Source organism: Montipora foliosa, chromosome 10 (genome assembly GCF_036669935.1).
Source record: "Montipora foliosa isolate CH-2021 chromosome 10, ASM3666993v2, whole genome shotgun sequence".
Lineage (NCBI taxonomy): Eukaryota > Metazoa > Cnidaria > Anthozoa > Scleractinia > Acroporidae > Montipora > Montipora foliosa.
Window position 1 is genome coordinate 4,959,362 of NC_090878.1, and position 27,500 is coordinate 4,986,861.

At 39.3% G+C, this 27,500-nt stretch overlaps 2 protein-coding genes and 1 long non-coding RNA gene across 6 annotated transcripts in view; 1 reads left to right on the forward strand and 2 right to left on the reverse strand.

Moving 5' to 3' along the window:
* The window catches only part of LOC137973753 (uncharacterized), a 104,828-nt gene that overhangs the window by 43,560 nt on the left and 33,768 nt on the right, over positions 1-27,500 (reverse strand). Inside the window, exon 3 of the long non-coding RNA XR_011117308.1 lies at positions 19,627-19,733. This is a non-coding gene — a long non-coding RNA (uncharacterized lncRNA). The remainder of the gene's footprint in view (positions 1-19,626; positions 19,734-27,500) is intronic.
* On the reverse strand, positions 423-1,097 carry LOC137972950 (uncharacterized). The gene has a single exon (XM_068819637.1). It carries the CDS (start codon positions 1,095-1,097, stop codon positions 423-425), a length of 675 nt encoding a protein of 224 aa, XP_068675738.1.
* Positions 3,722-22,367, forward strand: LOC137973747 (voltage-gated potassium channel KCNC1-like). 4 transcript variants are annotated; one of them, XM_068820631.1, is made up of 3 exons: positions 3,722-3,835; positions 15,123-15,705; positions 18,195-22,367. In XM_068820631.1, the coding sequence occupies exons 2-3, from the start codon at positions 15,145-15,147 to the stop codon at positions 19,875-19,877; spliced, it is 2,244 nt and encodes a 747-aa protein (XP_068676732.1). In that variant the 5' UTR covers positions 3,722-3,835; positions 15,123-15,144; the 3' UTR covers positions 19,878-22,367. The 4 variants fall into 4 exon arrangements, with proteins under 4 accessions (XP_068676732.1, XP_068676735.1, XP_068676736.1 ...); XM_068820634.1 differs by lacking the exon at positions 3,722-3,835 and adding an exon at positions 11,298-11,385; XM_068820635.1 differs by lacking the exon at positions 3,722-3,835 and adding an exon at positions 12,197-12,490.

Below are 27,500 nucleotides of genomic sequence, written 5' to 3' on the forward strand. Positions count from 1 at the left end.
CGATATGAATCTCTCTACTTAGAGAGCCAATTCAGAATATTATTAAATTCTATACTCTGTAAAACCTGCGCAAAAATATGATGATATCATTATCTCTACTAAAAGCCTATTTAGAAAATTATTCAGTTTTATACTCTCATTATCTCTTATAAACCTACACGAGGCCATCATAATTTGGTTATCTCTACTAAAAGCCTATTTAGAAAATTATTCAGTTTTATACTCTCATTATCTCTTATAAACCTACACGAGGCCATCATAATTTGGTTATCTCTACTAAAAGCCTATTTAGAATCATATCAAACTCTTATCCACTATAAAAACTGCGTAGAAAATAATTAAAATACAGGTTTTGCGACAAGCCTTGTGTTTCTGGATTTCAGAAGAAAAAAGAAAACCTAAAGTCTAGTGTCCTTATCGCCCTAACTATTTATCTTAAATGTTCTGGCAATGTTCAAAGTGTTTGAGATGACCGACTTCTGCATCCGCTCAAGTACACCCCGCGCTCTCGCTCCTATTAGCTTCCTCACCGACTTCTCTAGGTGTTTTGAATAACCACCCAATACGTCAATTATTATGTTGTACTGTTCAACCCTGTAACCATTGTATCTCTGCTTCAGCTCCCACATCATGGGACCATACTTGAGCGTCTTTTCCTCATCTTTCTTGGCTCTACTCTCAATCCATGGGCAGCTCATTTCAATTGTGTAAACTTCTTTCCTCTCGTGGCTGACAAGACGCGCGTCTATCCGATTTGCTCTTACTTCGTTGTGCTCTGCATAGATGGGAATATCCCAAAACGCTTCACTCGTGGTGTTCTGGTAGGCTGGTTTTGGCATCGCCGGTGAGTACCATGGTGGAACCTCTTCTATCAACCCATGCTCTCGGAGGAGCTGAAAAAACAGAATCTTCAAAGCTGCATTATGCCTGTATAGGTACTTGGTTTGTGCCAGGGAGGAACATCCAGCCAGTACATGTGCAACGCTCTCAGCTACCTTCCCACATAACCTGCATAGGACTTCACCATCGGTGGAGGTTTGCGTCTTTTCCTTTGTGTAGAGCTTCGTAGGTAACAACTGCTCATATAGCTCATACATGCCCGCGATGGTATATGTAGGGCATGTATCCCAACCTTTTAGCCATGCAAAGCAGCTGGTTACGCTTAGGCTATCATCGTCCCATCTGATACGGAATAACTTTCCTTGCCACCTTTTTTCTTTAGCGATCTCCAAGAGCTGCATCTCTTGAGATTTCTTCAGCAGATTCCCAGCTCTAGCTGCAGTCACCACTTTTCCCTCCGTTGCAACACACACGGGATTTAGGATATCAAGCTGAAGTGTGAAGTTAAGTTCTTCTGCGTACTTGGCTGCTTCCTTTACAAGCGACTGGTGACCTGATGCCATGGCGTGTTCTTCAAATTCTCTAACTGCTCCCACAGTCTGGTCCGAATTCTGATACAATTTCAGTAGCGATTTGATTTTAGTGATCTTATACTCGCGTTCGACTGATTGCAGGCCTCTACCCCCTTCCCTTCCCTTCTAGATATAACAAAGAAGTTAGGCTGGCTGGGTCCTTGCCACCGTTCTCAACTATGATCTTCCGAGCTGCTCTGTCCACACCTCTTAACTCTGATAGAGACCAATGTTGTGTCCATTATTATTATTATTATTATTATTATTATTATTATTATTATTATTATTTTCCTAATACAGTCCAAGTGCCTATATATTCTAGACCTAACAGTTGGTTTCGAATCTAACCTTTAAAACAATGCAGTACGCAAAAAAGAAAAATACATGAACGTGGTCAAAGACATGAGAAGTAACTTAAGATGTGTTAAATTTGTAAACCTTTCCATGAGCTCCCTTGGTGTTTTCTCCAACGAATGCTCTACGTTCGTAGAAATGATGAATGACATTGGCATTGACAAAACGCAACAAGACTATATAATCAAAAAAATTAATAAATCTAGCCATTAGAGCGACATATTTGTATCTTCTGTCGTAGAAATAAGACTTGGGATAGCCCAGACTTAATAAAACTTATTTATTTATTTTTTTTAAATTTGATTCATTTGTAAATACAGTATACAAGTATATTATTCAATTTCAAGTAGCCAGTTGTTAATTGCCTATACGTAGAGAGATTTACAACTGAATTCAAAGACAAATAAAGTTTCCATTATTTTTATTATATATTACTGACGACATATATGAGCGACAAGCACAATTGTAAGGCAAATTATGATGCACTTTTGTTTTGACATGAAGTTAGGCAAATTTTAAGACAAGTGTTCTTAACAATGGATTAAACACAAAACCATTCTCCTTGCAGCTGGAGAGGAAGTCATCAACGAGTATTAATTTAAACACGGCCTCTATTTTTTCACTTAAGGTGTAACAGCAGAACAGAATATTTTATTTATTTTTCTTTGGATCTTACAAGTCAGTTGCTCATTTCACAATTCACTTTAGCATTTTTTTCAAAGCGACTTCAATTCTTAGGTCTTTTTCAGGAAAAATAGTTTCTCCTCTTTGCACGAGCTACAGTAGTTGTCTTGGTAATGTACTGATCACATTCCATTTGAAATTTTAAAGGCTAAATTTCAGACCTCTCTTTTTCAATAAACACCAGAAAGTACTTTCATTACCTCATTACATATTACTTGAAAGCTGGCAACAGTTAATTCTTCTGTAAAATGTCGACAATCAATAACATAACCTGGAGCAGGCGTTATTGTTCCATGCTGGACAGGTGACCATGTTTGTCAATTAACTTTACTTTAAACATCTTTGCTTCGGGTTATATCTTCTATAGCAAATTTTCACTCAGCACAATTACGCAAGTTTGAGAAAAAGCTGGTAAACACGAATACGTTAGCCTGGGAATGCACATGCGGAGCCTTTGCTGGGTTCCTCTGAAGGACTTTTACGCAATACACGCGAATTTACCCCCCATTTTCCGAGACAATCGCGAGAAAGAGAGAAAAAATAATCAAAATCCACGCCAGCCTTTAATCAATATCGTTGACCGCGGAAATACTGTGTTCAGCCACCTTAACTACTGAATAACGATGAAAATAACGTATTTGAAAAATTAGGAACGAAATATTAGGCATGCGCATTTAAATCGCGAGCGAAAAAAAGAATAGTCATAGCCGCATCCGAAACGTCGACGTTTTCTCTCAATAGGGAAAATAAGCACGCCACGTCACGCCACGCCACGAAATTTGCGATCAATAACAGGACAGATACATGTAAAACTCCAACAATTTTGTCAAACAGACTGTCAATTATGAGGTACCAAGCTGTATTAACTACGACTCCAACGAAGCACGGTTTGGCTTCAAATCACCTGACAACCGGATCTGAGCTTTGTGTCAAAAAGCCATACCCATACCAGTCAATCTTCTTGGAATGGAAACTGTCTTCTTGTTCACAATTGCTTTAGTCAGTTTTATTATCTATCTAGATTCAAATCAAGCCACATGAATTCACCTCAAACAAAAACATGAGGATGTTAATGTTATTTTTTAAACCGAGCTCACAGATGGGCAAATTTCTACCGATAGCTCCATTTCGAGACTAATTAACATGACCAAATTGAACGTTTCGGAAATATGAAGATTCTTGACTAAAATGTTTTTTTAAAAAACACACCTGTCTTTGGCTGAAATAAATTGCCCCTGCTTATTAATTATTTACATATATTGTGCAAAGGGAGCTTTATTGCGAATTATCCAGGAGGAAAACTGGATGCCTTATAAGAAAGCAGGCAAACAAGAGCGCCAAAGTTTTCTGTGTAAGGCACGCAGTGAAAACGTTAGCTTAATGAGGTAAGTTACAGAACATTGCTATTTCTTTTAGGGACGTAGTGCAATTTTGGTGAAATATTTTTCCCTGGATGTTCTTGGCTTTTAATTTCCTGAAGGTGGCTTTGCCCTTTTCAAATTTTCAATTTGTTGAAATGTGTATTGTCTTTTCACCATATTATATTAAGTCTTCATTCGCCATTGTCATCATCCAAGAATATATCGCTCACTTTTACCCATAAAAAGCCTCTCAAGACTTTATTTTACTAGTCTTATTTCGGTGAAGTCTAAGATCATGAAAATTGAGAAAAAAAAGACTTATTGACTTTTTGTGCAAGCTACACACACTCGGATACTCCCGTTTTGTACAAAAGAATTTCAATTTTAGGTGTTTCATTCTCGAAAAAAATCAGTTGCTATGTCTTCAATCATAGAATTTTCACTGCCACCCTTTATCTCACAGGATGCATGCGAAAATTCTTCAGACGTTTCAATACAAGGAAAAGAAACAATTTTGATAACGCGTCTATTCTTCCCCAACGAAAATCACCATATAGCTGAGCATCAAACCTTTTTTTAATTTTTAAAAGACAGGTCCAGTAGTCATAGGGCCGATTTACACGATACGATTTTGTCGCATGCGACAAGCTCACGACAGGCCTACGACATGACTTACGATTGTCGCAGCGTTTTAAAACATGTTTTAAAATGCTACGACATTTTTTCTGACGTACACAACAATCGTAAATCATGTCGTGGGCCTGTCGTAAGCCGTTGACGCATGCGACAAAGTCGTACCGTGTAAATCGGCCCATACACAACGTTAAAATGAAGGTTAGTCTAAATACCGGTAATTGAATTCACATGATCTACAAACACAATGAGACATGTCTTTCAAATGTTAAATTTTATCTGCTCTAAGTGGATTTTCATTGATAGGTCGGTTTAATTCAGCTGCTGTTGTGCTCAAATGCAATGTAATGTGTCTCATTGTGGCAGCACATTTCACAGCTCCCGTAAATTTCGAGAATTTTAACTCTAAATCTCCACAATTTGGCCTTTAAATGGTGGAGATCAGCTCGTTACCAAGGAGAAGTCTATTTAAGGCCCGTTTCAAACGTCAAACTTTTCATGTGCCGAACCAAATAATTGCATTCGGCACATGAAAAGTTCGACGTATGAATCAATTAGGTTCGACAGATTTGTATTTGGGTCGACCCGCCGTTGCAGTCGAATTGTGCAGTCGGATAGAACGGCAACAGTTCGACACCGATTCAGACGTCGAACCTTCTCATGTGCCGAACCTACATATATAATGCATAAATTACTTTAATGAATTTTTCAATATAACTGTGCTGATGATTGGTTAGCAGAGGGTAGTGACACTTCACACGTGTGCTGTGCGAGGAGAAATCAGAGAAGCGTAACGACCATTGAGAGCGTTCTCGAGAAACTGGCTGGGACTTTCTGAAACTAGACAGCTCACAACGGTTGACTTCCAACTTGCTTTAACGCTATTTATATGAACTAAAATTCAAGGTGTGCATTCGCATCTCGAATGATCGCAATTTCCTTGAGTATAAAAAAAACAGCAAATAAAGCTGTTCCAACTTGGCATTTTGTACTGAAACGAAATGGGATGGAATGGAAATGAGTCGTTTAAAACCTCTTTCACCAGTTCATTTCCTTATTTTAACAGTTGAAAATGGTATTTGTTTACGCTAAGAATTAGGTTCGACACATGAAAAGTTCGACGTCGGAATCAACTTAATCATTTGGGTCGACCCAAATGAAAAGTTCTACGAAACGGGTCTAAGGACGGAAAATGGCCAAGATACCGCGGAACAAGAGCAAGAAAGCGAGTGAAGCACCGAGAATCACGCCAACATCAAATCAAAGTCATCTCTTCAAGAGCAGTGAACCATGCCCCGACCACAACACGAGTCGCAATATCGACAATCTTATTATGGCTTCAACTAACTCTCGACCGGAAATTCAAATCATTATTTTGTGCCTTCATTCTTGCTATCTAACGTGATGTCTCTAGCCCCCAAAATCGACGAAATTCGGTGAACTGTTCGTTATGCAAATTTTGATTTCGCTTTGTATAACAGAGAAATGGTTGAAAGATCACATCGATAATAATGTCGTCGCAATCTCGGGCTATAACGTGATTCGTCGTGATCGTTACGGAGCTAATCAGGGAGGAGTATGTATTTTTATTACACATAACATGAGAATTTTATTCCATAAAGCTCATTTGTACAAATCTATACGCTTTATTTTCACATGTGAAAAAGACCTATACAGCCAATCAGAATGGCGTACAGCTATTTCACATGTGAAAGTATAACCAATCAGCGATAGCGTAAAGGCGTTTCCATGCCAATCACTCGTGCATCTCGTGCAAATCGTGCAAATCGTGCAAATCGTACTTTGTTATTGAATTAAATTAAATTTGCATTTGGTTCTATTGTTAGTGAGTTTTTGTTTCTAATTCGCGTTCAGAAAACTATTTTAATGAAAATTCTCATGTTATGTGTAATAAAGAGTTTACGACATAGAAAGTGCTTTGTACGGGGTTTTATTCACTCGTTGTTTGTGTCAAAAACCCTCACTCGCTCGTTCCTCGCTCGTTCGGGTTTTTGACACAAACAACTCGTGCATAAAACCCCGTACGCCGCACTTTCTATGAAGTAAACTATTTATATCAAAGACTCTACCCGGTCAAAAATTCTTGAAGATTTTACGGACGATCAATTTGAAGGTTTATGGACTCAAATACGCCCAACCCGTCTCCCCAGAGGAACCACTAGTACAGATCTTTTTCATAAATGGCGGTCACATTTATAAATTCTTTTATCCAAGTTTTAGCCTACCAAGTCTCATTTTCGAGCAAGAATTCTTTTCAATTCACTGTATGGTATCGAGGCTTGGTAGGCTAATTTGCACTTGGACAAAAGAATCATAAATTGACCTCCATTTATGAATAAGGTCTATTGTAATTGGCACATTCTATCATCCCGCATCCAAGCGTCGGGCGACCGATACGCCTTTGCTTGACTACCTCTACAATAGTTTATCGGAAATCGAACCTCGCTACCATGGCTGTGGAATTATTCCACTAGGAGATTTTAACATCAGCTTATTCAAGAAATGTTCCCGCCTGACCAACAGCTTCCAATTCAAACAGATTGTTGATTTTCCGTCGAGCAAACACCTTGGACCCAGTCTTTACTAATTTGAAGGAATTCTATGGCTCACCAATCCAACGCCCTGCTTTCGGTCTGTCTGATCACTATTCCATTGAAGTCCAGCCCTCGAAGCGCACTAAACAATCTAAGACTAAGGCAATAATTAAGTCTCGAGACCTACTACCGACATGACATCGAAAACATCAAAATAATGATTTTACAGTATTGATACGTGCGAGGGTAAAGTGAAAATGTTTGAAGACATTGTTAACACCGGTATAAACTTCTCCTGCCCTAAAGTCTAAGACCATTCACCCTAACGAGCCTGCTTGGATAAACCAGAAGTTGAAGCGTCTCATCAGCATCCGTTAGAAAGCACTAGCGAAAGGAGATCAGTTACGCCGGATATCGAGCGTTGAGAAAGTCGAGTGAATCGAGAAAGGAAATCATGTCGTGCCAAGTTCTATAAGTCCGAGGCCGAAAACCTGAACGACAGTAAGCCAGCTAATTGGTGGAGCGAAGTTAAGAAACTTAGCGGAATGTCAACACCAAAAAACACGGAGCTAACATCTTTATATCAACACCTCGACTGCGGTGAACCGAATTCCTGGCCCTCTTTGAGCCTGTAGACTTACTAAGATCACGGGTTTCGGGAATCATTCGGCACATCCCGGCAAAACTTTACAGACGCTACTTTAAGTAAATAAATTCTTTTCTCCTTTGTTCTTGAATTCGCAACACTGTTTTCGACAACGAACAGCCTTTGCATATTAGGACAAGCCCCAGATGAAAACGACTTGAAACGCGGTTTAGTTAGGAAACGGTTGAGCTCTGCTTGAAAAATCGTTCTTGGCGTTGGCCATTGAAAAGTTGAGAACGAGACGTACATTCCCAACAAAATCTCAAGATGAAGATTGTGAAAAAGCGGAAATGTACGAATTGAACCAATCCTCGCACTCCCAATCAATACTCGCTTCAACGTGACAGACTTTCCAATGGTTTTTGATAAAGACAGGCACTTTCACCTTTACATCTTATCATGACACATTTTCGCATCTTCAGTCTTGCTCATTAGCAAGAACTGTCGTTCATGAAACCTGGTTTGACATTTACTTATCTAAGTTATCATCACCCGTTGAGAATTCAGCTGTTTGCCGCAAACACAAAAACTACGAGTGATCGGTACGTAAATCCTCTTAACAATTTCAACGAAACGTCAGTCAAACAGGTATCGACATATGAGGAACATCATCAGCTTAAAAAGGTTTGATCTTCATGTAACACCCACTATACGGTACCATCATGCTAAATTTGCTGTTTTAGGTCAAACTGGGTAAAAATGTAATTTAGTACTTACTCTCACACGTACAACATTCCTAACAACCCACTGACAACATATGAAATATATTTATTACACAAAAAGCTATTCTTATATAACTTTGGTGACTTTCTGCGGCCATCATCTCCAAACTTGAAAAAAAACTGGCCAGTTTTTTCAAGTTTCAATCCATTTCCATCCTCTCCATCCATGGATGCAAATAACAAAGAATAGCTTCAGTGCAGTTTATTGTTATTGATTGATGCAAAGACGTATTTTATTGTTTTCAAGTTTGACTGAAATAGCGTGACACTGCTCCATTAAAAGGCTAATAAATGATGATGATGATGATAATGAACTTCTCACGACTTCCAAACAAAGAAATCCATGCTACTAGTTAGGAGAATGAACCTTTCGATCGTGTGAATGAATTTCAGTGAAAAAAGATTCTTTGATTTCCGGTAAATCTCAAATTTCAGCCTAACGTTTGCCGTAAATTAAAAGCGATGCGAAATCTCTCTAATATGTGACCAAAAGGGAAAAGGGAGGGAGGGATTGGGTCATTTTAAATTGCATCAAAAGAAATAAAATACACACGAAAAAAAAAAAAAAACACCACTACCACCGCCAACAATAAAGACTAAACAGATGCCATGCGCGAACCTTTCACCCTGCAACCCATTCTCGTCACCAGCGCCTCGGATCGACCCAAGGCTCTGGGAAACTCTGTGTAGGAGAACATGCGCCGTAGGGTTCTGTCAGCCAAAAAATTGGCTATTTGAACTTTACTGCGCCTGCTCACTTCTCGTGCTAACATGAATGCACCAATTAGAGACGCTTTTGATTGTTCTTCACGAAAACCAATGAGAAGACATTTTGTTTCAGGGTTCCCCAGAGCTCTTCCCTCCCTCGGTTAAGAGAAGAGCTCTGGGGTCGAGATTGCCTGCAACCAGGTCCCGGTGGCTGGAAGCATGGTAAGCGCTAAGCAGCGTTAACAACCATGGAAACCTATAGGACATAGGTTATAGGTTTGATACCTCTCAACCAACGGTTAGCGCTAACCAGGCTTCGAGCAACCGGCCCCAGGTTGACAGTCATACTTTGCCAGGGTGCTAGTCTGGCTGGGAAAATTAAGAAAGTAGCTTAAAAGTTACAATTCAAAGACCCAACGTTACTAATAACAATCCTGTCTGGTATCTTTATCAGGGAGGAATATGCAGCTATCGGAAAGTCATTATACAGATGCCCTTTACAACTGATGTTGGCGTAAATTCTTTCAGTATTCATTCATTTATTTATTTATTTCCCAGTCCATTTCATATGTACGATGAAGGTTAAAATTCTTGGGACATTTTGCGACATGAAGATCACTCATTGCCACTCCCGCTCCCCCCCCCCCCCCCCCAAACAATTCTGCGCTGTACGTCCGAAATTGGCTGTACAACTTTTTGCTTTTAACAACATTTTCGAATGCATGGGGAAAGAGGGATAGTGAACACGCCCTGCCCGTGGATGGACAGCCGGCTGAAGAAGACCGAAGAGAAGACAGCAAAGTACGGTCCTTTGAGGTGGGAGATGGCTCAGCAGTATCCAGGATACACCATCAAACAACATAACATCATCATTGATGTACTGGGCGGACGGTCAAGAGATGTGGATGTATCGCGAAATAACTTGTAACCGCTCGATTTAAAAAACAATGTCCTTTTTCTATATTTTCGTAACGTTTTTGCCGACAGTTCCAAGCAATTTTGTCCCCCCCCCCCCCCCCAACTGTAGTCTATTGGATTCCATATAGCAGGTTGTTAAATAGAATGTTATAATTGCGCAGTATTAATAAATGGACTTTTGTAAATAAATACAACTTAAGTCCACCGCAAAAAACCAAAGATTATTTGAAAAATGCAAGCAAAAAGAATCAAAGCAACCTCGTTCCCAGAGTGGGAACTAGGTTGGGACCAAAGAGAAAATTGAAATTACGTTAAAATAACTATGAAAATGAGTGACACTCATGCTGCGCCACTGATTAAAACTGGCATAAAACGGTCAAAACAATTCATTGCCACTCACAAGACTCTTTTAAGTTGACTTTTCCACTTTTTTGGATTTGAGGCCTGGCGTGACTCTTACTACAAATTTTTATCTAAACAAATTTTTTATGCCTTCTATACAGATGAATGCTAAGAGCAGTTTAATCCCGGAGAACTTACGTCTAGTTTCCTCCATTTTGTATATGTTTCTGAAGGAGTTACTTTTACTTTACCTAAATATGTGTCGTGAACATGGAGAACCATGCGAAAATTCTAACTCAATACAATTGAACAAAACAGGCTTTCTATATATGCCAGTTTTTATGGGAAAAATATTGACATAAGTCGCATTTACTATAAATCAACGTCATCAGCAATTGTGACACTTGGTATTTATGCTTTCATGCAGGAGGGCAACCAATTTAATTTAATTTAATTTAATTTAAATTCAATGCTAATTAACCTGTTTATTATCGTTTTATTCTGCTTGTAATTCATTGTGTGTGGTAAAATAATAAAATAAAACAAAATAAAATTTAATTATTTTGAGAAGTTAAATAAACGAAAAACTTGCGGGCCCGCATGGATGTAAATATTCAGAGAGATTCTGAATAATTTAATCTATTAAATTGAAACTTTTTTTGCAGTAGTTTGTGCTTGAAATAGAGAAAGCTTGCCAATGCATGCCCTGAGGCAATGAGAGAGATCCTTACAAGAAAAATAATAAGGCATTTGTTAGGAAAGTAACGGGTACCAATCATATTGAACGCCAGATCAATTGAAAGGCGGGGGCTTATATCAACACTTGCTTTTGAGTAGTAATTTTAATTCCTCATAAAAGTCTTTCCTTTCTGCCTTGAATGTTCGGTTTTCAAAGTTTTCTTTCAAAGTAAAAATATCGGCGAAAGATCTAGTGTAGAATGTCAAAAGATAACGTCACTTACAACAAGAGAATCATTCGTGTCATTTTAGAAGCAACTAAAGGTGGTTCATCTGTACTTCGAATTTCCCAAGAAGTTTAAATAAAAACAGGTAAGGCTTAAGTCAAGAGATATTTTGCGTATTAGATTCTAGACCAGGAATCTCCCAAGCGAAAGGAAAAAAACAGGATCTTTTTTGTCTTGTATCGAAAGCTAAGTACTTACGGATGTTACAGTCATATAGTATAAGGAAAGTGCTTCGTGATGCTATCTAATCTTAACAAGATCTTAGTGGCAATCGGATGTCGTTGCGGAAGGTAGCGACTCTTAAACAACGGCAAGTTCTTTAAAATAAACAAAATTATTCCTTCACAACATCTACAGCAAATTTAGATATGACATTTTGCAAGACGTTAAATTTTATTTGTGTCTGGGTTTGCGGTGCACCTTGCTGCATGGTGCTCAGAGAACCGTTGCATGTGCTCCCGATGTATGGCAGTGTCTAGGAAAGCCAGTGTGTTGTCCTGCACCTCCTCCTGGGTGACTTGATCTTCTCATCGCAGCTGTTGATATGGTCAAAGAAGAGGGTGTGGTCCTTCTTGTCCACCACGACAAATGTGTCGTCAACAAACCTGAGCTACACACGGGGGGTTGAACAGGGAAAGCTCTCCAACGCCCGCTGCTCGAAACATTCCATGTATAGGTTTGCAATGATAAGAGAGACAGGTGATCCCATTGCACAGCCGTGCTTTTGTATGAAGTATTTACCTCCATAGGTGAAATACGTGGTTTTTATACATAAAAGTAACCAATTCGACAATTTGATCTATAGACAGGTCCGTGCGTGCTTCAAGAGTCTCATCCTCTGACAAGCAATCCCTTACCACTGTCAGGGCCTCGTCTTGGGGAATGCTGATGAACAGGGAGCTCACATCGAAGGAGGTCATGGTCTCAATGTCCTCTCGTACCATCCCCCGGATCCTTTCTACAAAGTCCTGAGTGTTCTTGACGTGGTGCGGTGATTGACCGACTAAGGGCCGGGACTCAAAAGTTTAGCGGCAATTTTCGCGAGGTTATAAGTTACCGAGCCTATGCTGCTTACGATCGGCTCCGTCTTGTGGATTTTAGGGGAGGCCACAGAATGCTGGTACCGTGGGCTCAGATGGAGGTTTCAGCGTATACACGGCTTTTTCCCCGATAACTCCTTCGCGGGCAAGGTTATCCACAAATCTACACGATTTTTCTCTATAGCCGTAGGTTGTAGGTTTGATTTACACGGAACAATTCGTGTCATAGGTCTGTCGTACGCTTGACGGCCGCATGCAACAAAAATCGTACCGTGTAAATCGGCCCGAAGAACGTCCTTGTAATTGATAAAGGAAATTTCCGCCTAAAAAAATTTTTGAATCCTGACAGAGTGCTATTACAATCGAGGTCGATAATGATTCAAAACAAGTACCCAGGCAATACTGAATTCGACTACAACAAATTCCTATCGGCACTTAAAACTCTTAGAAATATTTTTATCGTTTCTCATTGTAATTTCAATGTCAACCGAAAGCTACTATATTTTATCTATTTTTTTTAACCAGAGAACGCCTTTTTAAATTTTACTTAATTCTTCTGTTGGGAATTTATTCAAATTACTTCTTGATTGAAGACACTATTAACAAAAGTTCGAAAACTTCTGATAAGGAAATAATTGCATTTTAAAATTTAACTTGCTTTGACGTTTTAATTTTCTATTAAATGAAGGGGATGGGAGGGGGGGACCGGTTCAGCTTAACTCACTCGGCCCGGTTTAATATATTAGCCGCGGGAAAATAACAAATATTTCAATAATTCATTCAGTGGGTTTGATGAATTTAATTATCTTTCTGGGAATGAAATCATCCTTGACAAACAGTACTAATATTATTTCTCTCGCCCTTTCGGGGACATTTGGCGAGTTCATACTGGGTTCAGTCCAAGTAGGCCATAAGTGCATCAGAAAGTCACGTCGACTTCAGACTTACTTGACGCCTTGACGCCGTATCCGCACCATATGCTATTTTTGATCCGCACAAGTACACATTCGAGGAGGATAAAACTAGACTTGAGATCGTACTTCGGCTTCTATGAAGATACCAACTTTCTAAGGTTATAATTAAGTAAGGTACTTCAACTAAAGTAAACCCCGTTCACATTCAAATTAGAACGCGGGCATACTTAAAGCCTTCTTAGTCCCTCGTATGAAACTGCTAATATGCTATCCTTCTCGTAATCAAGCGAAATAGCCTTTTTGGCCTTCAAATGCATATGATTATATTCTGAGTTTTATTTTATTGAATAAATCAAAATAAATATAAGAAAAGTCAACTTAATCGATCGGAAAGGGAATATCTTTATTTGAAATTTTGCCTTCAACCACTAAAAACGAAACGGTGTTTTCAACTATATGTCTTAGTTTTCCACTAGTAACCGATCCTTTCCTTGCAATGTCTTAGGAGAAGGCATTAAAGGTTGGCAATTCGACTACAAATAATTCCAATCGGCACTTAAAACCCTTAAAAATATTTTTATCGTTTCTCATTGTAATTTCTATGTCAACCGAAAGCTACTACATTTTATCTATTTTTTTTAACCAGAGAACGCCTTTTTAAATTTTATTTAATTCTTCTGTTGGGAATTTATTCAAATTACTTCTTGACTAAAGACACTATTAACAAAAGTTCGAAAACATCTGATAAGGAAATAATTGCATTTTAAAATTTAAGTTGCTTTGACGTTTTAATTTTCTATTAAATGAAGGGGAGGGGAGGGGGGGGGGGGGGGGGTGGGAAACCGGTTCAACCTGAAGCTTAACTCACTCGGGCGGTTTAATATATGAGCCGCGGGAAAATAACAATTATTTCAATAATTCATTTCAACTCTTACACGTCCTCCTTAAAGTGGGTTTGATGAATTTAATTATCTTTCTGGGAATGAAATCATCCTTGGCAAACAGTACTATTATTATTATTATTTCTCTCGCCCTTTCGGGTACATTTGGCGAGTTCATACTGGGTTCAGTCCAAGTAGGCCATAAGTGCATCAGAAACTCACGTCGACTTCAGGCTTACTTGACGCGTTTACGCCGTATCCGCACCGTATCTTATTTTTGATCCGCTCAAGTACGCATTCGAGGAGGATAACTAGACTTGAGATCGTACTTCGGCTTCTATGAAGATACCAACTTTCTAAGGTTATAATTAAGTAAGCTACTTCAACTAAAGTAAACTCCGTTCACATTCAAATTAGAACGCGGGCATAGCTTTTTTGGCCTTCAAATGCATATGATTATATTCTGAGTTTTATTTTATTGAATAAATCAAAATATATATAAGAAAAGTCAACTTAATCGATCGGAAAGGGAATATCTTTATTTGAAATTTTGCCTTCAACCACTAAAAACGAAACTAAAAACGAAACAGCGTTTTCAACTATATGTCTTCGTTTTCCACTACTAACCGATCCTCTCCTTGCAATGTCTTATAGGACAAGGCATTAAAGGTTGGCAGTCTATAGGTTCTCACCCTCTGACAAAGACATTAGCAGCTGATATTTAATGAAAGTTTATGCCGTATATACAGTCTTAAAGTGAACATTTGGCTTGACCAATCAAAACGAACAGTTTCTCCCAAGCAAATAAAACCATCTGGTTGGTTATAAGTCATGCATCAATAACCAACAGATCTTAGTAATGCATTTCTTTGAAGCTCTATGGTATTTGCTTTACCACGTCAGGACAAAAAATGATTTTTTTCATAAAAGGAAGATGCGGCATATTCAAATATTCCAAACGTTGCATATTTTTCTTGTATGTTCTAGGTGATTAATCAAGCGCCATCCCATGAAAACACGGACAAGGCTCGAGATAATACCGCGAACGGTTGATACAAATCAACGACGGATTATCCTCAATGTCGGAGGCCGCAAGCATGAGACATACCTTAGTACCGTGAGGAATTACCCCGACACGCGACTCTATTGGGTTGTGGAGAACGTCACGAAAGCTATCGACTATGATTCGGAAAGAATCGAGCTGTTCTTCGACCGCCATCCTGGCATATTTGAGCAGGTTTTAAATTATTATCGAACTGGGAAATTGCACTGCCCTCGTGATGTATGCGGGCCGCTATTTGAGGAAGAGTTGACCTATTGGGGTATTGACGAAAAGGAAATGGAGCATTGCTGTTGGACTTCGTACTGTCAGCATCGAGACGCTGAGCAGAATTTAAAGGGCTTCAATGTGCATGAAGGGGATCAGGATAGAGATACTGACCTACAAAGTGACACGTCAGAGGACCATCCACCGGCAGCACGCGATTGTGGTCGCTTTACGTGGTGGACAAAATATCAGCCGAAGATATGGCCGATACTGGACGATCCTCATTCTTCTAGAGCAGCTAAGGTAGGAGAGAAAGCTCTTATCACGACTAATCTTGCCTTCCTTGACTTAGCTTATTCTTGTTTCAATTTAAGAGGGCTCTATGTTGGGTTTTTGTTTGTTTAAACGAAGTGCGCTTCATAAGGCTAATTTTCTGCACGGCAAAGCTAGGAAAATCACCGTCCAACGTTGCGTTCTAAAAAGGGAGAGATTTTTGTTTGAGGCAAAAGTGGAATTATTTCCCTCCAAAAGACGAGCAGTTCGAGATATATTTTTGTGTTGGAAGAAACGACACCAGATTGTGTGAAATTGACATCACTGAAACAGCTGTTACGGTATCAGACAGTCTACACTATTCAGTCCCAAGATGTATTGGAATATTTGTAATACATCGGCACAATTTCATCGGTGCGATGAAAAAAGAAAAAAAAGGCGAATTCAACGCAACTTAATCACATCAATATCACGAAGACACTAAGAAGCTCGTCAACGGCCTCAAACACTCCGCAAAAATTGAACTCCTGAAATCCTAAAATGCAAATTAGCGTTTCTGTTTTAATAAATTTTCTAAGATACAAAATGCATCTTTTGTCCACCGCTTGGAGTACACGCTGTAACATCAGTATTTACCTGATGTGTTAGTAGGTGGGGGTAGCTTTGGCTATACATGCAGCTGCTAATTGCAATTACTCAATGTGCGGGTCAACAGAGAAGAACTAGAATGTATTTCCTGGGCAAATGATAGATTCTAAACTCCCGCCGTGGGTTTGTGAGAGTCGGTATATGCATTCCGTTTCAAAAGTAATTGCTTTGATTCAAAAGCCATGGAAATAAACACCATGATTTTGGGTGATATGCTCAAATGGCTGCTTTTAACAACAAACAAGCATGCAGAAGGCCGTTCATCGCGACAATTGAAACTTTATACAGACAATATTAATGGCTCTTTGACATCTTTCATTCATAATTCAAATAGATAATTAGAACTTAAAAGGCGCAAACTGAATAGTCGGCTTTACAAAACCTCGGAGCCAAAAATAACTATTTCATCTTGTCCGAACTTCGATGTTGTCATGCTACTAAAATATACCAAAGAGGGGAGATTCATTTAAACCAAGGCAAAAGCGATCTTAAAATAGTCATTTCTGAATTACAATTTTTTTACTTCAAAACTGAAATGAATAAAACTGAGCCGTTTTAAATGAATTATAAAACGACCTGAAGCGGTCCTACTAGGCGCGGCAATGACAAGCCGCCTGACTGTCACTGTAAACTCTCTTTGCTGTTTTCAGTAATTGTTGAGTAATGGTCAGCTCTTACTAATGTCCACAGAGAAACGTAACTTCAATTACTTCTTGAAGACTAAGGTCCGGTTCAGACGCCGATCTTTTCATGAGCCGAATTAAGTACATTACACTCTATTCAGTTAACTCTGTTTAAAATATAAGTGCTACACGGCCAACGTTTGTATAAACGAAACCTTTCCTTGTACTTGTACATGTTAAAACATTGTTGGGTGGCAAAACATTTTTCCGTATGGCCACCTTGTTTTGTGCTGCTTATGCATGTTTTAACATGTTGGTACGATTTGCATTCTGCCAAACATATGTTAAACATCGTAAACATTTCTTTCGTTCTCACGTTTGGTGACCGATATTTTGCTCGTTTGGACAGATACTCAAAACATCTTTGACGCACGCATGCGTACTGAGTCTACTAATTTGTTTTATCTTAGTCACGACACACTGGGTCATCTAGTGGACCACAATTCTTTGCTTTTTGGATTTCATAAAACATGTTTTAAAGTATTTTTTGCCCTTTGGCTAAAACATCAACATGTTGTAGCACAAAACATGTTTAAGCATATGTTACCATGAAACATTTACCGTTTGGACAGGCCTTTACTGATTTAAAATCGAGGTTAAAACTTACAATGTTATCACAATAGATAGCGTGTTTTTACTTTCAGCTTTAAAGCTAATTGCAAGCGCTGAAAACATAGATGAATTATTCCAAGAGAATTTATAGGTATTCTCAACTCCGACAAAAAATAACTTTAAACCATAGAAATTTTTTGAAGAAAGAGTGTAAATCCGGAATAAATGAATTTCAGAATCGCTCGTGTTTGTTTTCAAATATCTTGCGCGCCGCCATCTTGAACAACTGTGACGTGCTGCGGTTGCCCAATTCTAGGTTGAGACGGCCATCTTGGCGTACAAGACAATAGAAAATGGCCTCACAAGTTTTGCATAATAATAGAGTCAAATTCCCAAAAGACATTTTACTGCATTGTTCTGTACACCAACATGGCCGCTGTGACGTCGGATGCAAATCATCAATTATTACAAAACAAGTTTATTCTGTCACGCTTTAGGAATGGCATTGACAAAAAGGGGGAAGACACTTCTACCGCTCTGATTCTATAAAAGTTATAATAACTCTCTTCGGAAACTGCAAGAAGCAGTAAAACAATAAAATTACCTAAATCGTGCTGCTTTTGACTTTTTTTGCAGGTGTTTTCGATTGTATCTGTGGCACTGATCATGCTGTCCGTGGGCGCATTTTGTGCAATGACTCTTCCCCAGTTCGATCGCGAGGTCCCAAAGGGAGGTCAAAGCCAGTTTGCGTTCAAAGCCATCGAATACTTTTGCGGTATTTGGTTTACCGTTGAACTACTGCTAAGAATACTATTCTGTCCGAGAAGACGAGTCTTTTTCCGACAGCTGACGAATTGGATCGATATTCTCTCGGTTCTGCCATTTTATCTTCAGCCTTTCGTTCCCAATGGTTTGGCTAACGCCCTTATCATGATTCGTCTTCTTCGGCTCTTCCGTTTCTTTCGCCTGCTCTACGGTCTACAAATTTTGTTACACACACTAAAAGCAAGTTCATACGAACTAGGTCTATTGTTGCTTATTCTTCTAATTCCCGTCATCTTATTTTCCTCGATAATATATTACATAGAAAAGCACCACGAGCAAACAAAGTTTCGTTCGATCCCAGAATCATTTTGGTGGTCTCTCATCACTATGACGACAGTAGGTTACGGAGACATGGTACCGGCGACGTGGGCAGGCAAAATAATCGGCGGCGCATGCTCAATTTGCGGTCTTCTCGTGGTAGCTCTACCGATTTCTATAATTGGAAGTAACTTCAATCTATACTATGCTCATGCACAAGCCAGGCTAAAACTTCCAAAAAAACGAAACCGTCTGTTGCTGAGCTCCATAACTTCGGATTTTTCTGACCGCCGTTCTGGTTCCGGTACCAGACGCAAAGGATTACGCATGCGCAGTAATGCTTCCTGTGATAACGAGAACCAAGTAATGGGAAACAAGAATGGCTCAAAACAACTGAAGAGTTTCCCAAGCAAAAATTCCAACGACGGGAGCCGGAGCTCCAGAACATATAGTATCCATTCCAGCAAATCTGATCATTCTCTTGGAAATAATGATGTCAGGCTATCACCAACGGCCACCAGGGGGAACAGAGAACGAAAGTATAGTCGCAATGAACGAGTTACTCCGAAACTAAGCGACTTGCCCGAAAAGGACGAGACCGAAGAGAACGAAACTTCAGGAAATCATTTGGAAAATTTGAAACCAGATTTAGGAGTGAGTAACTACTCTCCCGCGGACAGACTTCCGCTTTGGCTCGCGAAAAACCGTCGCGTACCGCGCGTGCGTTCTTCTAGTGTGCCTTCAAACGCGCAAAGGCCTCCTCGCAATGGCCCACCACCACGAAAAAGCAAATCGCAGATATCGCGTGTATGTCGCCGCTGTTCATTACCAATAGAAATTTCAAGTGACTATGAAGGTGAAAAGTCGAAAAGTTCATCTACGGAAGTATGCTGTTGTTCAGAAAAAAGGGATTCTCCTAGCTCAACGTACACTATATTTATCCCCGGAGTCGATGAAGGAGTGCAAGTCAGCATGGAAAGCATACCTTCATGGAGTAGAGCTCTTCCCTTCGACCACGGATCGCCAATTCAACTTGATTTTGTTCCTTCCTTGAAAAGTACGTTTTCTGATGAAGACAGCGATTCAGATGACCTACGAGATCAAGATGAACAAGACACAGTTAAGGGCGAGCTAAGAAGCGACCATCAGATTGACTCGAGAAAAGATATTCCAATGTTAATTACTGACATGCAAACCCAAAGGGAAAGCACGAGTGACAAGGAAACCTTGATTTGAAAAAGTAAAACACTGAGCTGACAAAAGAAGACGTGCAACTGTTGAGGATACTTTTTCTCTTACGTTCATTCACTTTTCATTATGATTTTAGCCAGCTAAGGCTATTTATATACTAAAACTATTCATCTGTATTACTTAGCATTGTACAGAAAACGCACGAAACGAATACCAAGATTCCACGATATTTTGTACAGTAGAGAACCAGTTTGACTAGCTGAGGTGCTGACGTTTGGCCCGCGCTTGCTACGTACAAATCTCAGTGTCACACGGTCTCGGTTTACAATTCACTTGCTAAAAATACAGTGCGAAAAAGTCGGATAATGAATAGCTTATTAGAAGTTTGAGATGTAGTATTGCTGCGTATTTCTACTCCTTGTTTGTATTTTGACGAGCTCGCTGAATAGTGCTGGACGCAGTTCTTTACAGGCCGTTAATCCGCAAGTAAACAAAAACTAAAGTTCTAATTTGCCTATTGAAATGGCTGAGCAACGTAATTTTCGATTGGAACCGTGAGGAAAACGAAAAGTCTAAGACAAAACTGAAAGGCAAAAATCTGATTTGTACACGGCTTTGGCAGGGGAGGACTGGCGAGAGGTACTTGAAACCAAGAATGTAAACGAGGCGGTGAACAAACTGGAGACAACTATACGGGGTCACTTGGATAGGTGTATGCCAGTAAGGGTGGTCACTATGTCATCACGTGACCCTGCCTGGATGACCCCTCTTGTTAAAGCAATGTTGCGGTCGAAATCGAGGGTATCCGATGAAGCTCGGTTGAAAGAGTTGAATAAGAGGATTTCGGAAGTGATCAGTGAGAACAGAAAGCAGTATAATATGGGTGTGATTGGCTCGAAGCAATGGTGGAAAGGTGTTGACCTGGTATCGCAACGAAGAAACGCAGCCCGTATTACCTTAGATCGTGAATCACTTGACAAGTTAAACGAGTACTTCGGCAATCTATGCAGCGACACTAACTACATTCGACCAGTTGATATTCACATTGATCCAGATGTCAAGGCTCCAACAATCCCTCTGGGACTCGTTTGGAACACTCTGTCTAATCTGAAGAAAACGAGAACACGCGGAACTACTAACCCCGGTTATCTCTTATGTGTGGAATCTTTCCCTGTCAACTCATTCCTGGCCTGAATCTTGGAAAAGAGCGAACATTAGTCCATTAGCTAAGGTTGATGTACCTAAGGAGAACGGTGATTTCCGTCGAATCAGTGTAACACCGGTGATCGCTAGAGCTCTTGAAAGGGTTGTATACAACACACGTCAGAGGCGTCATGGAGGATCACCTGAGCAGTAGTCAATTCGCGTACAGAGAGGGTGGGAACTGCACATCTGCGCTCTTAACTATTCAGCACCAGATTTGCAAATACCTAGATGACAATAACTGTAAAGCTGTGCGACTCTTTACCATGGACTTTTCCAAAGCATTTGACTCGGTGAAACACAATCTTTTGTCCACCAAGCTTAAACAATTACATGTATCGCCATATCTTGTTAACTGGTATCACAGTTTTTTATCCGCTAGACCGCAACGCATTTTGTCTGGTCACTATCACTGTAGGTGGAAAGCCGTCAATAAGGGTACCACACAAGGTAGCGTTAGTGGCCCCCACCTCTTTAATATATTTCTTAACGATCTTGAAATTACATATGATGGCTTCCCTGCGTTATTCAAATATGCTGATGATTCGACAATTGTTGCACCGGTACTAGGCAATACTGACACCTCTGTAGCCTTAGTAAACGAGTTTTTAAATTGGTCGCGAGATAACTGTATGTCGTGTAATCCTAGTAAATGCAAAGAGCTCGTAATTAGAAAGAAATCGAACAAGGACACTTATAATCCAGTCAATTGCATCCCACAACATAGTGAATTGTGCTTGCTTGGAGTCACACTTCAGAGTGATTGTAAGTTTAGCTCTCATGTTAAGCTCAAACTAGCTAAGGCTAACAAGGGCCTCCATATATTAAGAACTTTGAGAAAGGAACAATATGACTAGAATGAAATAGACCTCCTTTTTAAGACAATTATACTGTCTAATTTAACTTATTGCCTTTCAGTGTATGGTGCGCATGAACGCGATCTAAACACAGTACAGAACTTTTTAAACAGATGTTACAAGCGGCGTTACATTTCAGTTCCATTGAATGTCAAGGATATATCATGTATACACAGGACAAGAAATTATTTAGTAAAGCTAGGGCTCTAACCTATCATCCATTAAATGAAATTCTGCCAAAGCCTAAACCCCAGCAATATAATTTACGTCGCATGGTTTGCCTCCGCCCAAAGATTAACACCGAAAGTTTCAAGAACACATTTGTAAATAGACTCATTCTTTAACACAACCGGTTATAATTACATAATTCACTTTTAGCTACAGCATATTATTGTAAATTCATTACACAGTTCTCGTTTTTGTAACATAGGATATGTATTTTTTATCTTATGGTTTATTAAAGACATCATCATCATCATCATCATCATCATCTTCCTTGATTTGTAGATAAAGTTTAATTTTAACTTTTTACTAAATTAGGATTAGCTTAGTCGGTCTCTAACAACGGGGCCCTTGATTGAATCAACAGCAACATTAGAGAGATTTAGCATCATGTTACGTGAAACGACAAGCGTTGGCTTACCGTTTCACGTTTCACGTAAAACGGAATGAGGCTTGTGACTTTAGCTTTGCGTGACCCACGGCAACTCGGAATGAACTCTGTTAATCTAGAGTATTTAGCTAACCGGCAAAAAACAAAAACAAAACTTTTTTAAACAGAGAAAAAGACGCTATATAAAATGAAAATCCTTACCTCTCAAATTGTGCGAGTTTCGATGAAGCCTTTTTGTGAGTCGACAGAGAGTCAATCTGAGGTCATGAAGAAAATTACGGTAAGGAGTCAGTTATGAACGATCTAGAACCATGAAACCGGAAAATGCTTTTGCGGTTCTTTTTTCCGGAAACATTTTCTTATGCAAAAAAAAACACAGGAAACTCCACGTATACAGCAAACGCGAAAATGCCTACTTTCACGCAGCAAAGGCAATCGGCAACCGCCAAAAATGGCGGGTAAATTATGGTCACGTGGTCACCTTTGCCGTTCGCGTTTCGCTGACGTAAACATGATGCTAAAGGCTCTCTCTTTACTGGAAACAGCAAGCTGTTCCTTATCAAAAAATCATGACCATTCTTTTATACCACCGTTGTCTTTTGTCACCTTTAAGGAGGTACTTGATGCTGGTTGCAGTTAACAGGCAAGAAATAAGCAAAAACCTGACAAGTTTCTTTGCCGACTTTGGCAAAACGCAAATATCATCTTGGCTTTTGCTGTTTGCCTTAAACGGGATGTTAAATCTGACGTAATGTTGCTTAGTTTCGACAAACCAGACAACCATAGCTGAAGACAAATGCGAGCTTAGAAGACAGTTAGTTCACTGATTTTTGGAAGCATACTGCCGTTAATAGCTTTCATGGTGGTCATGCGTGTTGGAGGTTATGTTAGTATGCAGCCGTCGTTAAAACGTTTCTTATCGACCCTTTATCAGTTAATAACAAGTTATCTATAGTAATACTTTAAGTACACGAAGAAGGACAAGAAAGATATTTTATGTGAACAGAGTAAGATTTTATAAGTTGTACAGAACTATCTTAAGAGCTCGATATTTAAAATATTAACGGATAATCACGAGTATTGGGTACCACAGAACATTTTTATAAATGGCGACCACTTTTACATTCTTTTGTGTTTATGTGAATTAGACCTACTGCCCTCGTTTTGAAACAAATATTCTTTTGAAAATTTCTCGTCGTAACGAGGCTAGAAAGCCTTATTAGCATTTTGACAGAAATATATTTTATTTGGCCGCCAAAAAAGATTTCCTTTTATAAATTTCGTCTTTATCGTATGTAGTCGATCAACCCAAAGCCATATACATGTGCATAAAAGAGTTAAAGAGGAACAACGTAAATTAAGGTTGTTTCTTACAATGCACATATTTGACTGAGCTTTCGATTCCTATCTGACTGTGCGACCATTTGAGTCTGTGGGTGAAATCTAAAAGTATGACCATTCAAATGAAAGCTACTGAGCAGTCCTTTCCTGTGGTGCTGTTTATTAAGCTATTGAAAAGCTATTTATTTAACTTTGCCAGTCAAGCTGGCAGAGCGCCACAACAGCTTGCGCCAATTAGTGTAGCCCCTTTTTTACCCTCCCAACCATGATACACAACAGAAGACAGACCACAACACCGGGAACTACTTGCCCTACTCTTAGCGACAAGTGTGTGGGTTCTTTTACGTCAACCAGGATTATGAACATTGACGGGTTGTGAGACAGGGCCTACGGTTTATCGTAGCATTTGATCATGTAGCCTTGAAGTGGACTCTTCTAAATTGTAATGACAGGAAAGGTTCCAAGGGGATATTTGTTCGGAGAAAAAACATACATTAAATCCTTTAACACCATTCGTTGCTCTAAAATACTTAACATAAAAATACCGTGGACTGAATATTACCAACCAATTGGTTTCTTTCTGCCGGTTATTTACATTTTCAGACGTTTAGCATTGACAAGCAATTATTCCTTGTCAAATTAAATGCTAACATACTCTCTCCGTTTTCCTGCAATAATTAATCTCGCGTTTCGTTTGCATGCATGGTTGTGCTTTGAAGGTTCGATTTGGAACGTGAAATAGAATTTCAAATAACGAATATTTCTTCCCTGGAAGTAACATGGGATCTCTGCCAAGCTGATAAAGGTAAACTCCTATGTTCAATACACTGAGAAGGTCGTGAAGTCACTTAAAATTATTGGATAGAGTAGCACGCAGAGGTACGTAGTAATTCAATTTCGTAAATCAGTCACTTGCACCGAGGAAAGGTTATCAGTTTGCTTTGGAGGAAATTAATATGTTATTCTTTTCAAATGCAGTCAATCCAATATTTAGAAAAATATCGAAATTGCCGTCGTGGATTAACCAGTGCCCAGAGCCAGATTTGCATACATTTACCAAGAGTTTACTATTATATTTCAACGGAAAGATAAGTAAAATATTTTGCACACCCCAACTGAATTGAATGTTAAAATGCAACTAATGTCCCCAACTGAAAAAAAAAGGCCTGCTCTTTTGCAGTACATTTTGCGATCGATATACCTTCTAATATTTAATTAAGGAGAATTGCTTTGGGTCTTTTTTTGTGATCTTTGCTTTAGTAACCGTGACTTTCGCGCGCGAAGCAAAACTCAATATGAAAGACCTGAAAAATTAACTGACGTTCAACGATATTACAAATTTGTGGCTTGGTGGCAAACTTGTATGTTCCGTTTATGCAGTAATAAAAGATGAATAAATAAAGAAGCACTTCAAGAGACGACTATATCGTCTCATTTTCCTCTAGAGCTTCTAGATATTGGCAACAATGTTTTGACAGCTTGTAGGTGATTGACTTTAGAAAATCAAATTCAGATTTGCTTTTCCCACACACAAAAATAATAATACAAAATATTAAATGAGACTTTAAAGTTATGGAAAGCTACAGAGCCTAAATTATGTAAGAAGAATCTATGAATTTTTACAATGATATTTTGAGGAGAGAGATTTTGCAACCAAAATCGAGATTATACTTTCATTCATCTGTTGGAAACCCTTAGAATATTTGAGACATTTAATTGTTGGTATAACTTGACTGTGTTACAATCTAAAGACAAGCTTACTGCGTTTATGTCAAAATAATTAAGTTAGCACTACAGGAAAAAATATCCGTCCAAAGTGAGTCTTGATAGATGGAAGTGTTATAAACCACAAAGTATTTTTGAAAATCAACGAGAATTTGTGATGAACTCGATCACCTTTAATCAAAACAGTGACGAGGTAGAGTTGTCCGAAACCGCGCGCTTGTATGAAATGCATAAGCCTTTAAGTGCTAAATGTCGCGCAACATTGTTTCGTTGCAAGTTTTGGTCGATGTTTCGCGTTTTTCACCTTGCGTGATCAACTTGACCCGCAACAAAAACATTTGTTGGGGTTTGAAGAAATGCAGGGCGCTGATTGGTTGATTTGCTAGTACACGAGCACATTTGTTGCGCGACAAGTTGTGAGCTTGATGAAAAACGAGCAACAAAGCCAAAATTTGTTGCTCAGATTAGACGCTCGCTCTACTTTTCGCAACAACTTTCTTCAACCCGCAACAAATGTTTTTGTTGCGCGACAAGTTGATCATGCAAGGTGAAAAACGGGCAACATCGACCCAAACTTGCAACGAAACAATGTTGCGCGCCAAGTTGAGGGTTTTTGTATCTCGTATTTCGCCGCCTTTATAAATGATAAATATTGGTTAGCCCTTCAAATGCTATCGTTTCTATGCACTGGTAGTCAATAGCGCGCGATACAATGAGAGCGCACACTGGGTCTGTAACTCCTGAGGCGAACACAAAAGCAAGATTGAGGGCAGCACGTCATGCAAGTGATGCAAGCACAGATGCTTAATTGCGTAATTGTCTGTATTTGGGTGTGTGTGCTTGCGTCTATGTTTACGCCTAAGTCACCTCTATTCAGACAAAAGGATTCGTGAGGCAATAGTAAATGCTTGTTGAAGAAAAGAAAATTTGATTTTTCGAATTCTTGCATCTGCATGCGTCACTCTTGTTCACGCTTGCAGCCGCAGCATCTGCGCGCCCCCGCTCATGTGTTTTAATTATGTCAATGGTGGAAAATATTATGCTGGCCCCAGTTGTTCAAACGCTGGATAGTGCTATCCACCGGATAAATCACTATCCAAAGGATAAACACTAGTAAAACCAATTGAGTTATCCAGCGGATAGCGCTCGCTATCCATCGTTTAAACAACTGGGGTCAGGGTCCCGTTTCTCGAAAGTCCCGAAACTTTACGGGCCATTTTCGGGTGTCACATTTCCCTCTGTATTTCCAAAAGTCCCGAAAACCTTTCGGGCCTGAAAAGCCATTGGTGAAACTGTCAACCGCTTGTTTTGGAAAGCCAATCTTTTCATATGTAACAAGGTAACAAAAAGCAGAATGAATGTGAAGTTTGAAGACTTAAATCCTATCCGTTCTTGAGATATTATGACACCCGAAAATGGCCCGTAAAATTTCGGGACTTTCGAAAGACGGGCCTCTGGTCACTTTCCGAGGGAGCAGGATGCTGTAGTCATGAGGTGTTAACACTGATGTAATAATGGACGAAATCATTCGTGTTCTATTCGTGTTCTGATCGGATCATAAGGAAAAGACTGTAGACACACAAATTCGCATGTTACGCCACCAACGGCTTTTTTAATTCTTCTCGTAAGCCAACCGTAGGGCTGAAAACCGTTGTGTTTTTGAAGAAAACTTCAAATATGACATAGCTCTTTAGCTTCTGTTTACAAGAGCACAAATGCATTCAATGTAATTTTTGTTCAAATTTATTTTAAAAATTAAGTTGCTCTTGAAAAACCAGAAATGCCAATTATTCAGCTAGCTAATCATTGGCTTTACTGAATTATTTACGACGAAAACACAGCATGCCTCCGTTGAAGTTGAATTATGACTTGAAGTGATGCTCTAATATTTGATAACTGAACAATATCCCCAAACTAAACCATACAACT

What these genes read in the sequence shown, in the direction of transcription:
- LOC137972950 (XM_068819637.1), bottom strand. Translation starts at nt 1,097, where the DNA reads ATGTATGAGCTATATGAGCAGTTGTTACCTACGAAGCTCTACACAAAG.
- LOC137973747 (XM_068820631.1), top strand. Translation starts at nt 15,145, where the DNA reads ATGAAAACACGGACAAGGCTCGAGATAATACCGCGAACGGTTGATACA. An exon ending in ATTCTTCTAGAGCAGCTAAG is followed by an intron (nt 15,706 to 18,194) that starts GTAGGAGAGAAA and finishes CTTTTTTTGCAG; the next exon opens with GTGTTTTCGATTGTATCTGT.